We start from the raw sequence: 18437 nt of genomic DNA, 5'->3' as shown, positions 1-18437 counted from the left end.
ACCATGAAATAGGGGAGTTGTTTGCTACTTTAAGAAAAGACTATTACAGATACAGAAATATATTAAAACACTCAGATTCTACTCTAATAACAACAAAGTTATGTATTATCAAGGCTATGATTTCCCAATTGCAACATACTGCTATGAAACCTGGAACTTCAAAAAAAGCTGAATGAAAAAAAATAGATGTTTTTGAACTATGGGGTAGAGAAAATAGCTGAGAATGCCTGGACTCCAAGAATAAAAAAACTCATTACTAGATGATATAGAATTTGACTGCTCGCTGGAAAAATTAATAATGAAACAAAAACTTAAATATTTTGGAGCTGCAAGGCAAAGGCAAGAATCATTGGAATAGACAAGGTGGTGGGATTCAATTTTTTTTATTAACAGTTCTGTGGGCGTGGCTTGGTGGCCGTGGCATAGCTTGGTGGCCATGGCAGGGATACTGTAAAATCTCCATTCCCTCCCCATTCCAGGGAAAGGATACTGCAAAATCACCATTTACTCCTGATCAGCTGGGACTTGGGAGGCAGAGAATAGATGGGCCGGACCCAGTCAGAGGTGGTATTTCCCGTTTCTCTAAACTACTCAAAATTTCTGCTACTGGTTCTCCAGAACTGGTCAGAACCTGCTGTAGACTTTGATGCTGAAAAAAATTGAAGGTAACTGAAAACGAATCCAACTGAAGATAAGTAGATACTATTACTGATAACACAAGTATGAACTTACAAGAACTCAAGGAAGCAGTTACTGACAGACAATCCTATTCATTGGACAATGTGAACAGTGACATCTGGTAAGGGGAACTTTTGCTCTTTTAATTAGTTGAAAACCGTGGGAACTTTTAGAGTTGGTTTTCACTAGCTGTGCCAATATGATGTTTCCAATAAACATGTTCTTTGAGGAATCTACCTGCCTCAGAGTTTTGCTTTTAGTGGATTACTTGGAACCCTGAACACCCAGCTTAATGATGTCTACCTGATCATGAAGAGTAGGAAGTGACTGAAAGATTGAACAATAACAGGAAGATTGCCTTTCAAGGAGGAAACATGCTAACCAATAGATACCAGAAGATAAAGAAAGCTTAGAATAATTCTATAATCTATATTCAGAACACAGAACAGAATCACATTGGTCACTACTGATCCACAGTAAGTTGGCTGAATCTTAAGAGATGAGTCAGGAATTCTGAGTGTGAATTTGGCTAGAAACTTTCTGAAGCACTGTTGGAGATGCTCCTATTCTTTAACCACAGCTCTGATGCTTGTTAAGTGGAAGGAGGCAAAAGAGAGCAATAATATTAATCTCTATAGACGATTTGTTGTAAGCATTTATAAGATAATACAAAGCACTCCAAACATTGAAATCCACTTTCTTTAATCTGAATACCATCATTCCAAGTCAGCATGAGTTCAGAATTATGGGACCCAAGTTAGTTGAAGTCTAACAGATCTGGAGTGCACCAGATCTGGGCATTAAGTTAGATACATCTAGTAGAGAATGTGTGGCATGTAAGAATTATTGCAGGAGTAAGCGGACAAAAATCTAGTGGATAAACATCTTACAGATATGGCCCAGTAGAGAATAATTAATGGCATGGAAGCCAAGAGGCATACTCAACTGTGTGCTAAAACTTAAATGAAAACTTCTCACAAAGAGCTTGCATATTGCAAAGTGGTTTATTGATAAAACCCTTAATGGACTTCCTGTAGAGCTCCAATATTTCATCGCTGCGCAGAAAATAGTTTCAACAGCTGAGCTTTTATCATTTCCACCCACCAAGAACTGCCTGCTAAAATGCCCTTTCCAGTTTTCCTTTCTCTTCTGGTCTTTTTGATATTTTTGGAATGAACTGCAACTGACAAAATGGCTTGGGGTCATGAAAAAAAAAGTTGTTGGAAGAAATGTCCATCTGGGTTCAATTCCAAGTGGGGAGAAAGACACTGGAAACAATGATGACTGTTTGGAAAGATGGTTTTAATGGTGGACAGGATCACAATGTTTGAGGTCCAGGGCAAAAAAGAGAAGAGATGTTGAGAATGTCTGGGTTTTATGCCCTCTCTGGGCTTTTGAATTTGAGCTTGTATTCTGATTGGTTATCAGACTCCCATGGGGCCATGCAGGGGTAACTTTCTGGTTGTATTTGTGAGTCCCAAGCTTGGTTGAGCCTTGCTGGGTGATTATGTAATGAAATGGCTTTGGGCCTTTCCTACTATGGCTCTACCTGAAGGAGGTAGATCTTTGTTATGTAGAATACACTGGCTCAGGTTTTAATGGCCCATTGACAAAGGTGGGGGGAGATGAGTTTCTGTCTCCCTTTTAGGGGAAATATTCTGCCCTTTTAATATTTCCTAAAATATCTCATTTTTCTAGGAGAGGGCTGAGTGCTAACTTCCCATAATGTCATGAAATGGAGAAGATAATCAAGCAACGAATTAGTGGACACCTAGAAGTAAACAAAGTAATAGCCAAAAGACAACATGGGTTTGTCAAAAACAGATCATGCCAGACTAATCCTATTGCATTCTTTGACAAAGTGACAAAATTAGTGGACCAGAGGAATGCCGTGGATATAGTTTACTTGGACTTCAGTAAGGCATTTGATAAGGTAGACCATAACCTCCTACTAGACAAAGTAGAAGAATGTGGGTTAGACAGCATCACCATCAGATGGATTCGTAACTAGCTGACCAACCGCACTCAATGTGTAGTCCTCAATAGAACTGCATCTTCATGGAGGGAAGTATGCAGTGGAGTATCCCCAGGCTCTGTTTTAGGCCCAGTATTCTTCAACATCTTCATCAATGATTTGGATAAGGGAATAAATGGGAAACTCATCAAATTTGCAGATGACACCAAGCTGGCAGGAATAGCCAACACTCCAGAAGACAGGCTTAAGATACAGAAGGATCTTGACAAACTTGAACATTGGGCACTATCTAATAAAATGAAATTCAATGGTGAAAAGAATAAGGTTCTATATTTAGGCAAGAAAAACGAAATGCACAGGTACAGTATAGGTGGTACCTTGCTCAATAGTAGTAATTGTGAGAGGGACAATCATTTAAATATGAGCCAGCGGTGTGCAGCAGCTGCTAAAAAAGCCAACACAGTTCTAGGCTGCATAAACAGAGGGATAGAATCAAGATCATATGAAGTGTTAATATCACTTTATAATGCCTTGATAAGGCCACACTTGAAATACTGCATTTCAGTTCACTGCAGTTTTGGTCGCCACGATGTAGAAAAGATGTGGAGATACTAGAAAGAGTGCAGAAAAGAGCGACAAAGATGATTAGGGGATTGGAGACTAAAACATATGAAGAACGGTTGCAGGAAGTGGATTAGTGTAGTTTAATGAAAAGAAGAACCAGGGGAGACATGATAGCAGTGTTCCAATATCTCAGGGGTTACCACAAAGAAGAGGGAGTCAAACAATTCTCCAAGGCACCTGAGTGTAGAACAAGAAGCAATGGGTGGAAACTAATCAAAGAGAGAAGCAACTTAGAACTGAGGAGAAATTTCCTGACAGTTAGAACAATTAATCAGAGAAACAGCTTGCCTCCAGAAGTTGTGAATACTCCAACACTGGAAGTTTTTAAGAAGATGTTGGATAGCCATTTGTCTGAAACGGTATAAAGTTTCCTGCCTAGGCAGGGGGTTGGACTAGAAGACCTCCAAGGTCCCTTCCAACTCTGCTATTGTATTGTATTATGAAATATTTGTTGTTTGTTAGGTTAAGGTACCATTTTTTTTGGTCATAAAACAAAACAAAAAAAACCCTAAGAGGCTGGTCCTCTGGAATGTGGACACATACTTGAGGCATTTGATCTGGATTCAATACAAGTCTGCTCATGTATTTCATCATTCTGAGTTTCTATTGACTGGGCCAGAGCACATAAACAATTTTTACAACAACAACGGAGGCACTGTGCTGTTATTCTAAAAGCACAAACATTACTTGCAAAAATACAAGTCTTCTCTTCCTGCATGGAAGACTTGTCTGAAATTGGATTTTCCACTGGCTGAAGAGCTTTGTGCATATGAAAACCTTGTACCAGAAGGTTTTTTTCCCTAATGTTTTGCTCCTTGTAGCTCTTGAAAGCAATAAACTTACAAGCTTCAAGATAGCAGTCTGAAAACCTTCCTTTTATCTGTACCCTCAAGTAATAGAATTCCTGCTATCAGAACATGGAATGTAGTCGGCAGAGAGCAAGTGCCTCTTTTGCAGGCGATAATCAGTCTCTGAACTCAAACAATGGAGAAGGTTAGGATGAGATGTGAGCTTTGCTGACTCTGGAGAGATATCAACAGATATCCTAAGCATCTTTGCTGGGAGCAACCCTCAGAGCTGAAAGCTTTAGAAGTCTGGTTTAGCTGATGGCTGATCTAAAAGTTAAAAAAAAAGCTATAGAAAAGGCTACAGCCATAGCAGTTTATCAATCCATGGCATGTTTCAGTTAACAGAAAGAAGGCATCTCTCAGCTCTTGAATGGCACAAATATAGAGGTGTGTTTTATTTTTTATGAACATAAAGACCTTCATTTTGGTTACAGATATGCAATGCCCTTTCAAGATACGTATTATAGCACACTCTATGGATAACAAGCATTTGTTATGCAGTGGTTAGAATATTCCCCCTTGGAAGGAAAGCAACAAGACAAGACAAATGCATAGTGATAAAAAGTAAAAAGCAGATTTTTCTTTTAGTACTTTTATTGCTTGCAAATCTCATGATGGTTATCGTATGTAAGAGAACGATCTTATTTTCAGTTTCAGAAGAAAGCAGATAGATCTTTTAGAATTATTAAGAAGAACCAATGTTCATTTTTCCATTTAATATTAGTTTAAAGAAAAGTGGGAGCAGAAGAACCATTCCTTTCCTAAATGGTTAAGAATTTAATTATTTAATACCAGGGTAGATAAAAATTGATGCTTTTTTTAAAAAATCATTTTTTTTATTTTTATCAAATTTATTTTGAGAGAGCCAAGGTGGCGCAGTGGTTAAATGCAGCACTGCAGGCTACTGCTAGATCAGCAGGTCAGCGGTTCAAATCTCACCGGCTCAGGGTTGACTCAGCCTTCCATCCTTCCGAGGTGGGTAAAATGAGGACCCAGATTGTTGGGGGCAATATGCTGACTCTCTGTAAACCGCTTAGAGAGGCCTGAAAGGCCTATGAAGCGGTATATAAGTCTACTGCTATTGCTATTTTGATAAAATGCTTTTGGAATAAAAATCTATCTAAAGATAGTTTTCTATTTAAGATATATTAATAATTTAGTTTATTCAGCATGAAATGGAGCTTAGTTATGTAGCATGAGGCTGTATATTCTGCAATATTTACATTTTTGACCAACTCATTCAATGAATCCAACCTCTGCAAGCTGAGATAACTTGCACTGTATTGATGCATTCACACAGTTTCACAGTAACCATGAGATAAATCATAATATTAAACAGCACTTGTCATTTCAGATCTATCATGGCAGTGCCTGTTAGCAGGCATCCACTCACCTGCTGCCTGCCACGTCCCTAACCTTGTTGTATCATTGCCACATCACCAGCTGTCTCATTGAAGTGTATGGGACTGTTGGTGAGTCAACAGTGGGTCAGAGGGGGAGCCACTGTGGGACAGAGATGACAACTGCTCTTTTAAAATTATGATTTAAATCAAGTTGGTTTAAATCAAGCCTTTTTACTAGTGATTTAAATGATTCAAATCGTGATTTAAATCATGATTCAAATCGTGATTTAAATTGTGATTCAAATCATGATTCAAATCGTGATTTAAATCGTGATTCAAATCGTGATTTAAATTGTGATTCAAATCGTGATTCAAATTGTGATTCAAATCGTGATTTAAGTCAACTTGATTTAATCAAATCCACCCAGTTTGATACAAAAAGTGATGTTTTTCAATGTGAAAGTCAGATGTCCAGGGCAAAAGGGCAAGCACTTCCATCTATACTCTATATATCCTACATCCAAGTTTCTCACCTATATTTTGAGGTGGCAGTTTCACTAAGAAGTCTTCTCCTTTGGAAATAACGTGATTCTCAATTACCAATTCTATCTTTCACCCAGCATGATTATGATGATCCTGAAGATCCTCATTCTAACATTAACTCTAATACTAGAAGAAATACTTCTTTAAATTATTTAAAAACTCTCACCTTCTTAGAATCTCCTGCAAAATCCTGAGCATTGCTAAAGGATCCTCTTGAGTAATCCAACCTTAAGATTCATCTCAAGAAGGGTATCACACAGATATGATAGGCCCTATTATGAGCCATGGTGGCGCAATGGTTAGAGTACAGTACTGCAGGCTACTTCTGATGATTGCCAGCTGCCTACATTTTGGCAAATAGAATCTCAACAGGCTTAAAGTTGACTCAGCCTTCCATGTTTCCGAGGTGGGTAAAACAAGGACCCATTTATTAAACATAAATAATATTTTATCTTAAGATTGTGGAAGTCTGCCATCAGAGTTTGAATCACTTGCTATCAAGATCTTCTGCTCAGCTCATGTCTGCTTAGCCTTACCTTTCTGTAGCAATGGGATGGATGGATCATCATGACTAATGTCATAGTGTTTATTACCATCTTCCAGTTCACTGTTCACAGTGTTGCCATTACCAACATTCATACTTTTGATAGTAAAGAATTTCTGCATCTTCATGTTGAATCTAGAAGTATAAAGAGAAAAATGCTAAGGTTTCAAAGAACAGCTCATAGCTCCGGCTCTTTTCTCTTCTGTTTCTGTTGCTCACAACCATTGGGAGCAAGTTGGACTGTGAGACATGAGTTTATCAAGTGCCATCTAATTTGAGCATAACTGGCTGATGATTACATTATAATTAGGCCCTTCATGATCTGGCCAAAATGCAGCCTTGCTAGACACTGCTGTCAATCCTGAATTTTCAATGGGCATAAGATTGTTTGTATCCTGGGGTGTTGTAACATTAATTCAGTCTGACACAGCTTTGAGCTGTTGGAGGATGGAGTTTTCAGTAACCACAGCAAAACTAACCAATGAGTCATGCACATTTCAAAGGCTTGTTAGCTGGAGGAGGAGACAAGTTGCCAAGCAATCAGCATCCTGGTTGGATATTGTAACTGGCTGTTTTGGAAACTTGGGAAAACTGAAACTTATATTGGGGTGAAAAGCCCGGGAACTTTAATACAGCTTTTTCACCAGTTAGTGCTAATATGGTGGGTCCAAATAAATTTGTACTTTGAGAAATCGGAATGTCTCAGAGTTCAGTTTGTGATGGATGCATTAGTTGGAACCTGACACCTGCTAGTTTCAATGCATACATGGGTAGTCCTTGATTTACAACAGTTCATCTGTTACAAAGGGACTTAGAATGTGTCCAAGGACCATTTTTCACAGTTACAAGCTCTCCAGCATCCCCACAATCATGTGATCAAAATCCAGATGCTTGGCAACTGATTCATATTTATGACGGCTGCAGTGTCCTGGGGTTGTGTGATCCTCTTTTGTGAACTTGTCACAAGCAAAGTCAATGGGGAATCCAGGTTCCCTTAACAGCCATGTTACAAATTGATCAGTTGAAGTGATTCACTTCATAAGCATGGCAAGAAAAGTCGTAAAATAGAGCAAAACCCACTTAAACAAATTTCTCACTTAACAACATAAATTTTGGGCTCTCTTGTGGTCATAAGTTGAGGACTGCCTGTATTAAAGTTATATTTATTTCTCTCCCACTAAGAGCAAATGTGCTTATATTTTCATTCGGATTATACAAGACATGGGAATATTACCGAAATCTATGAGCCAGGCAATGGGATTGTCATATTTAGGTTATATATAGAAACTAAAATGTTGCAACATGTTTCCGATAAGCCAAGTCAATGAGGGAAGCTAGATTTGCTTAATGACTGCTTGCTTCACTTAATGTGGTGATATATTTACCATGACAAAAAAAAGATCATAAAATAGGGCATGGCTCACTTAAAAATTGCCTTGCTTAACAATGGAAGTGTTGATCCCATTTGTGGTGGTAAGTCAAGGACTACCTATATTGTGTTTTCAAAATCTATGTTGCTCTGATGGATATGCAGCAGAGGGAGGCCTGATTCACGAGTCCTTCAGAAGAGGCAATTATTATTGAACCCAACATATCTTTACAGTGTTACCTCTAACTCTGGTTGCATGATCCCAGTAACCATGTATCACAGGAAAAAAAGGCTTTTGAACTATTTCTATGCCCCCCTCTGAAATGTTTTCTAATTTGGATATAATGATTTATGACACTGCTGTAAAATAATTATGTTGATTATTTCTATAGCATTGCAAATATAAATACAAAAGAAAAGCCTTTATTTCTTGCAAGGGTAGCTGATGAATAGCCAATATAAAAATTAATTCAAATTCTCCAAAGCCAAATCCATAAATGCAAGCATGCTTCATTTTGAATTAAAGCTTTCTTTGTGCAATCTTCCCCACCCTGCACCCCAATTACTTACCTTGGCTGCTTACAATGCTTTTTCAAATGGGCTATTTTGAATGTAAAGAAACAAGCAGAATATTTCTGATATACAGCCGCTTCCTTAGTTTCCTTGGAAAATTACCTCTCTTGGAGGCATTCCATACTCTTTGCTCTTATAATGCAACATTGGACTTCAGTACCCATTACCTCAACCTCTACTGCCAAAGGCTGTGTTGGCTAGCGATAATGGAAGTGGCTTCCAACACACTGGAGGGCACTAGGCAGTGAAAAGCTTTCATAAAGACCGAATGTTTTCGTTCATCTTCAATTTCAATAGCCCAAATGTTGATCCCATAAGAATGAGCCTCAAGTTATTGCAGACAATATACATTTAAGCAGAACATCCACTACTAGTTGGGGAAATTAACAGCAACAAAGCAAGGAAAGTGAGCTATTCTGAGTTATCTAGCAAAGTACATTGCAAGCGCATATGCCTATTAGCCACACACATTTAAAGCGCAGAGGAGAAGTTAAGAGTACTTACTTCATGATAAGTATATAGAAGAAATACATAATGATGAGTATAAGGCTTTCCCACCTCAAATAAATAAAAGGAAGGAAATTAGTAGTATGGCTACTGCCATTTGTAGTAGTGTTACATATTTTTGTGGAATATATTAGTAGAACTCTCATAAGCACTTTCCCCCTACTTCTAGCACTTCATATATTAAACCAAAGAAGTTATTATATCTATCTGTTCTTTGCACTTCTTTCTACACTCCTTCCTGCAGCCAGTTGCAATTTGTTTTTCTCTTAATAGTGTTTGTAAATCCAATCAGTCCCTACCTTCTACCTGTACAACCTGTCTCCCCCCCCTCCACTACACAAAACTATTTCTATTCTGGAAACCACAAAGAACCACATCACCTAAAAATACTTAGGGGCTATCTTTCCTTAGCTGGGAAATTGGCTGAGAGCCCGCAAAATGTGAAATAAATAAATCATTTGAAATAAAGGTTTGCTAACAACATAAAAGCCCCCACATTTTAGAAGGACACTAGATCCTTGAAAACTCTGCTGATAGTTTTCCATCACTGATGAGGGGAACGAAGCAAAGTGTGCCAGGAGACCATTAGAAACAGCTATGAGATTTCCAGATCCAAAAACCTCTTGCTTTACTGACACATCAATAAAACTGGTCCACAACTATCGGTCTCTACCTGTAACATGAAGAACAGAATAGCTCCCCATTTTTCTATCCTAATTACAGAAAGAATCCAAGTTGGAGGATGTGCTGGAAGTTTTACAAAAAATTATTCCATCCAACCCCAAGGGCAGATTTTCTCTGCATGTCCAAGTTTACTTCCCTTAATCAAACGACATGAATAAATGGGGGGGAAAAAACTACTTACCATACAATTTTCTCATCATATATAAACTAAAAAAGCGTGAAAAAGAAAGGGAAAAAAAATGAAATAATTATATAATTCAGGTGAAAAGAAATGTGGCTACATTATAGAACACAGTGACATGTATCGATAAAAAGCTAAGCATAGAATGGTCTCCAGGCAGAATCAGATAGGAGTTTTATTCTCGGTTACTTTGGTCAGGGAATGTAATGAATGCCACCCCCAGTGCTACATCAAAATACTGGTGCTTGGCAAAATATATAGTAACATTTTTAGAGCAAGTCTAGCAAATGTGGGAACTTCCTGGTATATTAAGATTACTACTCCAAGACTTCCAAATGAAGAGAATTGGAGATCAAGTTAGAAAGTTTATTGTAGACCGTGATTAAATTATATGGTGGACAGAGTTGCAAAGTCCAGGTTAAGAGGCCATGAATTAGAAAGCACTGAAGATGTTTGGAATGAAGTAATTCCTGTGAATAGAAGATCCTTAAAATAAAAAGCAGTATGCTGTTTTTTGCATTTCTAACTGTACAGGACAAATACCTCACTGATCCAAAACTCAGTACAATATGTACTAAGAAAAAAATAAGTATCTTGTTTAATTTAGACTATAGGGAAGGTGGCATTTCTGCATCACATTTGGCTGTCAGTTGTCAAGATTTGGCCGCTTCAGGTGGCTCATTTGTGGAGAGTTAATGGATTTTTATCGCAAACAAAGCCAGCCCTAAAATAATTAAAAGCAATTGTTCATAATGCTAAAAGCAACTGTTAACATCCCTGGACATCTCTCAAAGTTCACTGCTGGTGTCTTTCCCAGGTGACATGATGGCAGGGTTAAGCAGTCATTTAAATTTCCTAATAATCTCCTAACACAGGATCATATTGCAGTTTAGGAATTGGAAACGATAGCAAAGCCTCTTCTAATATTGCTCCTGGTTGTTTGTCATCATCACTGTCAAATGGGACCATTGGGATTGAATGGGAATTTGCCTATGCAGAAAGTTGAGTTAACTTCAAGTTGTCCTTGATAAACACATGAAAGAATGCAGAAGATTCACTGCCCTTGCTCCATCAACTAATGGCAGTTATTTATTTAATTGATATACATAAGCATCCATCTCAAGTAAATTATCATGGACAGCTACAACATTAAAATAACAAAAATATTTAAAAACATAAAACCAAGAGCAGCTGTAAACAATAAGAAGATGGTTATGTGTTTGAATGTATCTCTTAATTCTCAGCTAGCATGGTCATTCTAGGAAGTTGCCTTCTCACCTGAGGTACCAGGTTGTGGGAGACTGAAACATACACGTGTAATATCTATTTATTTACTTTAAACATTTATGTAGTCACCCATCTTCTAACCAACTCTGGGTGGTTCCCAAGATCCTTTGGGTGGGATTTTTTAAATGGGAAAATCCACCATATTTGTCTTTAAGGAGTCCTTCCCTAAGGAGGTCTATTGAGAACCAAAATATCAAGCTCAGCTATTTTCAAGAACATGGTGAAGAAAACTGACAAAACTTACCACAATAAGGACTATTACAGACAGAGTGTAGTAGGCAGAATCCCTGCACACAGACCACCAAGTTAGACGGACTACCTAGAAAAAGTATACAATTATTCCATATAGCAAACTCTATCTAGGATGCTTGGAATCCAATGCTTGGATTTTAGATTTTGTCACAGATTATGAAACCAAGCAGTGCTGATGAAATTAAGTTCATATAGGCATTCACATCTCACTACAATCTTATCATTTACCAGTTAGCATTGCTATTAATTAAAAGTTATCCCTTTAAGGAAGGAGAACATTTATATCTGAAACTGCATTTTTCTACACAATCTTGTTCTATCTTAATTTCTAGTTTTACATTATCAAGATCATGCAGTGTAGCCAGCCTACAAATCAAATAAATAACTTAATCAATCAGCCAGAGAGAACGAAAATGTAAGTACGCCGTTGACTGAGAAATAAGTGTGTCAGTCTCTGTTGGGAAAAAAAAATGTGGCATCTTAACAAATGAGATATTTGTTGTAGTGTAGGATTTGTGGTTTGTAGCCCATATACATAAATGAGAAAGTTCATGCCATTCTCAATTATGAATATATAGAGACATTTATGCTTATGTGTGGGAATGGGTATTAAACGCTAGTGCTCTGTATTATCATCCAACAATGAACAATCAATTTAATTACAATTACCATTAACAGGATTTTTTCTACCTTAACACTCAGATAACCTCACGAGCATCTGATTATGGACTCTCCCAAAGTATCACACACAAAAAATTGACTTTCAGGTGACACAAAGCCTTTCTTTGTTCATCAATCACTCTAACCCTAACCTCTAATCCCAACCCAAGAGGAACAAGAATATTATATCATAAATATTTTTCTTGGCTATTTACACATTCTGCTAAGTTACAGTGATTTTTGCCTGGTTTTCCTTAACACAATGTGTGAACACAGTATGCTCAATAAACCACAGTTAATCATGGTTTAGAATAACATGCATTTCCAAATAATTACTGGGGTGAAGGAGCAAATAAAATAGCTAAGCTTATATAATAAATCTTAACTTCCAGAAGAGATTCTTTTAGGATTATTATCTACTTAAAAGCTTCAACAGAGAAAAATATGTTTACAGAACAAGCAATACTCCAAAGACATCAGAAAATAGTGATCATTCAAAACCTCTTCCCATCAAAAAGAATGCAGTTGCACAGAAAACAGGAAATTTAGACCTTTTAAACAGGAAAAGAATTGCTCCAAACGGATATAAGAAAAGTTCCCAACAAGATCTTCATTCCAGTGAATCAAACGAATTGCATAACTATTCTGTGGCATGTTGCTTAAAGAGTACATTTAATTGTTACTTAAGTAGTAGTTACTCAATTTTCAATGGGATTACAATGAGAGGACAGAAACAACTTTGCTTAAAGTCTTCAATTTAAAAGTCCATCTCCTGAAAGAACAAAGCTAAAACTACTACCGATGAGGTAAACCACTTTACACATCATTTAGAAACAGAAAATTAAGAAAATCAATGATTGTAGTGATTTTTCATATGGAAGTAGAGTAATAAATGAAGCAGACACAATCCTGCTAAAGTGAAGCCCTTTAATAAACTCTGGTAAGAATAATTTCAATCAATCTGTTTATTATTTTTTTTTAAAAGAGAACAAAGGCTAGATAGGGTACTAGTCAACCACAATTAAAATGCACATAAATCTATTGAAATGTAAATAAAAGAACAAAGAACAAATTCAAATTTACGAATAAATGAATAAATGGTTACCAAAACTTTGTTAAAATGATTTCTTTGTTTAACAAACACTTGAACAAAGTTTGACAGCCTCCACTGAGACTAGAATTAATATTTATCTACAATTCTTTATCAAATAAGGGCAGTAAAACTTTGACTAGTTTAGTCCTGTTGTTTATTATCGGAAACATTTACATTTTCCATGAAGAAAAAAAAATATTTGGAACCTAATTTAGAGATTAAACATGAGTCTGCTTTAGCTCTACAATGCTCATAAAGGTCGGGCGGACAGAGCAAAGGACTTTTATTTATTTATTTACTTGCATGCTTGTTTACTTATTTACTAGGGTTTATATGGCACTGTAATCCATGGAGACTCAGAGAAGCTTACAAAACATACTCTAGTAGGAGGATTAAAAACAGTACATCAAAATAACAAACAGAAAAAGACGAGGCAACAGATTACAGTGCAGTAAACAGTATCCGAAAGGAATAAGCAAACGATAAGAAAAGGGACTCCCTTCCTATTGTAGTTCCCACCCCAAACTTTTAGGAATAGCCAGATCTTAAACTGGGGTTTTCAGAATGCAGAATTAAAAAGGAAGAAGCTGGTCTAATCTCAAGAGGAGGGCAGATGAAAAGGCTCATCTGGGAACTGTGTGTTTGTGTGAAAGCCTTTCCAGCCAAGGCTGCTACCTGCTCCTTCAGAAAGAGTGAGAGTCCAGAAAGGCCCACAGATTACCAGCCAGTTTTGAGTGGAATAATACAATCCTATCCTGAACCAAAGAATTACTTTTCTGGGATTAAATTTGAGCCTGTTTTGCAGTTGTTCTTTCATCCTTCCATAAGAATGATAATTCAGGTCATTTTAAAGAGGGCTGATAAATGACAATCTGAGGATGCAGTCAAAGTGGAGACAATATTGGCCTTTGGTCAGTCTTATCACTACAGCGTACGCTCAGATCTCAGCTGTTATGCATGCCTGACCACACTTTTTTTTGGTCTTATTTCAAGTTAGTGGAATTCTATTCTATTTTCTTTGGTCACGTTATTTCCCATAGTACCTCGGTAAATTCCCTGCAATCTATGATCTGGGGGATGTTTCTTGGGTACACTCCTATCTAAGGCTGCTATCACCTATGTATTCCACTTGGCAACTAAGGCCTTAGGAAAACTGCCCACCAAGATCTCGGGAAATTCCCCAAAGTTCTCTGGAAATTATCAGAACTGACAAGTTACTAGTTCCATTCTCCCTCAAAATTGATGACCCCAAAAAGCAGTCAAGCAGTCATCTGACCATAACAACAGCCAGACATTAACTATCAGATCATGTTGTGTCTGCTCAAAGACAAGAACTAGAGCTGATGTATGGCCTCCCACATGGGTTAGCCAGAGGTGTCAAACTCGATTTAATTAGGGGCCGCATCAGGGTTGTGTTTGACCTCAGGGGCTGGGGGTGTGTGGCCAGCTTGACATCACTCATGTTGGGGACGTCTGTGGTGGCCCGAGTTCTCTGCCAGCAAAAACGGGCTCCCAAGCTCTGTTTTCAGCTGTGATGGCCTCCTGCTGCCCTCTGCCAGGGAAAATGGAGCTCGGGGGGGGGGGGGTGTCATTCCCTCCCTGAGCTGTTTTCTCTGGCAGAGGGTAGCAAGAGGCTGTTGTGACCAAAATACAGCTCTGTTTTCTCTGGCAGAGTTACTGCAGGCCGGTTCTTTGCTGTTTCTAGGACAGCTCCGAGGGCCAAATCTAAGCACTATATGGACTGGATCTGGCCCCCACCAGGCTTTGAATTTGACAGGCCTGGGTTAGACCATGATGACTTAGGTTAGTAGGTAGAGTGGCCCCGAACCATGACCCAAAAATTGCGCGCATGACAATAGTGCTCGATGAAACCGCGGTGAGAGAACTACGACGTCATAAACGCGCCCACAACAACGCGCCGACAAAACCGCACCCACAAAAGCATGATTTAAGTTAAGGTAAGGGTTAGGGTTAGGGTTAGGATTAGGGTTATTAGGTTGTTATTAGTTGTTTGTTGAAGGCGCGCTTTTGTCGGTGTGCTGTTGTCAGCGTGCTTCTGCGCGCATTCGTCAGTGCAATTTCGACCTTGCGGTTTTCTTGCCGTGGTTTCATTGGCACGCTTTTGTCAAGTGCGCATTTGTCGATGAAACGCCCCGAACTCCCAGTCTTCTCAGGGAGGGCAAGAAGATTCAGAATCACAAAACTATAATGAAATATTCTAGTTCATTTGGACTTCATGTATTGAACAGCTGTTTGCTAGGTAGGAGAAAAAAGTTTTACCTGCTGATTGGAAATTCTGAGGTTTTAAACCCAACATATCTACAGAGCACCTGGTCAGAAAAGTTACTCTAACTCTCTTATTTATGAAAAGAGAAGACCAACCTACACGCATGATGCTAAACTAGGTCATTTCTTTTTGCATGGATATTTTAAAAACATAAAAAACTTGTTAGAGCCATCGTTATTCATTTAATTTGTATCCCAAAGATGCTAGGCAATTAATGCCGTTCAAGATCAGAACAATCACTTGCCGAAAATATTTAAAACATTTTCCTTCCTCATTTCAATTGCCATTTGGCATGGGAGGATGGGAGATTATGATCACAACTATGGTTGAATAGGAAAAAGTCCTTAGTTGTTTTGCAACAGACAGGAAAGAATTTTTCTTTATTCATTTGCTGTACTCTAACGCCAATGTAAACTGTAAAGATTCCCACAGTTTACCTCATTAAAAATACATATTTTAAAAGAATAATATTTTCTAAAGCATAGTAAAATAATTGTCAATTTTAAAAACATAGTGATTCATCTGATAAAATTTTTGTAGCTGATTTCCTTTATAGAAATATGCTTTCTTATCATTATTCAGTTAACATTATTACGTTCATTTCTGTTGTTCAATAAAGCGCACATCTACACACAGAATCCCAACTGCCACAGTTCTCTAATAAGTCATTGAGGTTACTATTCTTCAGCTTTAAGTTTGTTTAATGTACAACACTTTAAAAAGTGGAACTGTGCAAAGAAGTGAATCCCTTTAATGTGGGTTCCAGCCAACCACAATGTTTGGCTGCACTGTATTCGAGGAAGGAAAATAGAATTTTCTCAGAATAATATTTATATTAACACATGTCATGATTTATCTGCATATATTATAAAACTATTTCAAGTTGATTCATTTGCATAAAAACTAAGCCTGAAGTAGAATCAATGGATGTTCACAATATCATATATATAGAACATACGATGTTTGTAAGTAAAATAATCATATTCAAGTACTTTCTTTTCTATATACTGTCTTCCCCTATATAATGGAAAAATGAATGAATTAATGAATATACTCTACTAACCTGCCCAGCAAAGATTCCACAGACACCAATAATGCAGAGGATATTGAAAACGGCAGAACCAACAATGGTTCCAACTCCTACATCACCATGAGTAATAAACACACCTGGTTGAATAGACAAAAAGAGAAAAAGTGGTGAGACCTTTAGCTTTCACTTGGATTAGAAGAATTTTGAAATATATTACTCATGTCTCATGTCCAACATGACAGTGCAGTCAATTCTGTAAGAAAGGAGTGACCTCTCCTTCCCAAGGTAGACATTTGTCAAGAATCTTTAATGGAGAATCCAACACTGAACGGGTTGGTAAGAGTGAACTTGAGGCCTAAATGGCGTAACTCTACAATTCTCTGAGAAAATAACCTACTAGACTGAAAAAATGAAGGGAGCATTTGTATACTATGGAAGTGACTTGCAATCTCACAGGTCTTCCCAAGAAGTCCGCATGTCTATCAGGCCTGCAGATGTGGTGTGCTCTTTCCAGCTGTTTGCTAGAGAGAAAGCTTTTTAAAACTTAATTGAACATCGGAGAAGAGTAAGGTGACCAGACGTCCCGATTTCAGCGTGACAATCATGCTTTATAACAATTTTTCCCGTTTCCCGCCGCGTTTTTAAAAAGTCCCGATCATTTTCTGGCTTCATGTTGAAAGCCCAGTGGATTTGCTTAAGAAATCCTAACTGGGACAAGACAAAAGACACCCTGTCTAAATTCCCCCCCCCCTCTCTCTGTCTCAGTACTTTCATTGAAGATATTAAAACGTTAAAGCAACAAAACGGACCTCCCCCCCACTTTTTTCCTAATTTTATAAGAAAAAAATGATCTAGTACCATACAGCTGCAGGAAATGGCTAGAGAGGTTACTTCCTGGATTTTCCGGAGTGGAGGGGCATGGAGGTTGGAGGACTGCTCCGAAAAATGGTGTCATTTTTCCCTGACTAATTTCACCATTTCAATTTGCTCAGTTCTTTGTATTAACATCTACTTCATTCTGGGTTTACTTGGAGTGCAAGCCTGCTGGTAAGTGGGTTTTTTTCTTTTATTTTTTAATGTATTTTAAAATAATATTTTATTTATTGTGCATAGGATTTATTAAAATAGTTTTATTCTGTGTGGATTTAAGTTAAGAACTCCCTGTTATTAAGCTTTCCTCAATTAATCTCTGAGTAGATTCCCACCAAGTTCAAGATCCCAAGGGCACATCTTGGAAGCTACACCTTTGCTTAGTTTATAGATGATGCCTTTCCTTAAATATGAAAATAAATACATTTATTGTTCAAATGTGTACATCTCAATAGAAATGACTCTCAGGGGTGACAACAATCCACTAAAATAATAATATAAAACAGTAATTACAAAAACAGGAGCAACTGTTATGAAAATTATTATTAAAAAAAAAGAATAAAAATGGAGTTATTAAGTATATTAATTGCAGCAACCACAATACAATACCTCGGTCCTTCTTTTCATTAAACTAGACATACCCAATTCCAAGGAATTAAAAGACGCTTGCTCCTGGGGAGGAAAGCTATGGCAAATCTAGACAGCATCCTAAAAAGCAAGGTGACCAGATTTTCAGTAAAGAGGGACACCTTTGATTGGGGGGTGGGGGCTTGATTAAAATTTTTATATGGAGCAACAAAAATTTTCATACAACGCAAAAATAGTATTGTAATATTTTTTTTTAGTTCAACATAACTACAATTTACAAATATAAATTGTAACTGTTGCCAAACATCAAAATTTTGATCATGTGACCATGAAGATGTTGCAACGGTCGCTAAGTGTGAAAATGGTCGCTAAGTGTGAACAATGGTCATCAGTCACTTTTTTCAATGCCATTGTAACTTTGGTCATTTGTATACCATCTTTCTTGCCACAGTTCTTAAGTGAATAACTGCAGCTGGTATTTTGTATTTTGGATAGAATCTT

At 37.5% G+C, this 18437-nt stretch overlaps 1 protein-coding gene across 2 annotated transcripts in view; it reads right to left on the bottom strand.

The window, feature by feature from the left end:
* SLC24A4 (solute carrier family 24 member 4) overlaps positions 1-18437 on the bottom strand; it is a 131417-nt gene that overhangs the window by 20735 nt on the left and 92245 nt on the right. The window contains exons 6-10 of one of the 2 annotated variants that reach the window (XM_087725681.1): positions 16512-16615; positions 11401-11475; positions 9870-9895; positions 9002-9055; positions 6548-6690 (exon numbers count right to left, since the gene is read on the bottom strand). In XM_087725681.1, coding sequence (XP_087581807.1) covers positions 6548-6690; positions 9002-9055; positions 9870-9895; positions 11401-11475; positions 16512-16615 — 402 coding nt within the window. The remainder of the gene's footprint in view (positions 1-6547; positions 6691-9001; positions 9056-9869; positions 9896-11400; positions 11476-16511; positions 16616-18437) is intronic. The other variant, XM_087725685.1, reaches the window with a different exon arrangement.

This window comes from Thamnophis sirtalis, unplaced genomic scaffold, assembly GCF_051295495.1.
Source record: "Thamnophis sirtalis isolate CommonGarterSnake01/CBP01778 unplaced genomic scaffold, rThaSir2_p1.2 scaffold_1, whole genome shotgun sequence".
Lineage (NCBI taxonomy): Eukaryota > Metazoa > Chordata > Lepidosauria > Squamata > Natricidae > Thamnophis > Thamnophis sirtalis.
Note: the sequence above shows the minus strand (reverse complement) of the source record. Positions and strands in the feature narration are given on the sequence as shown.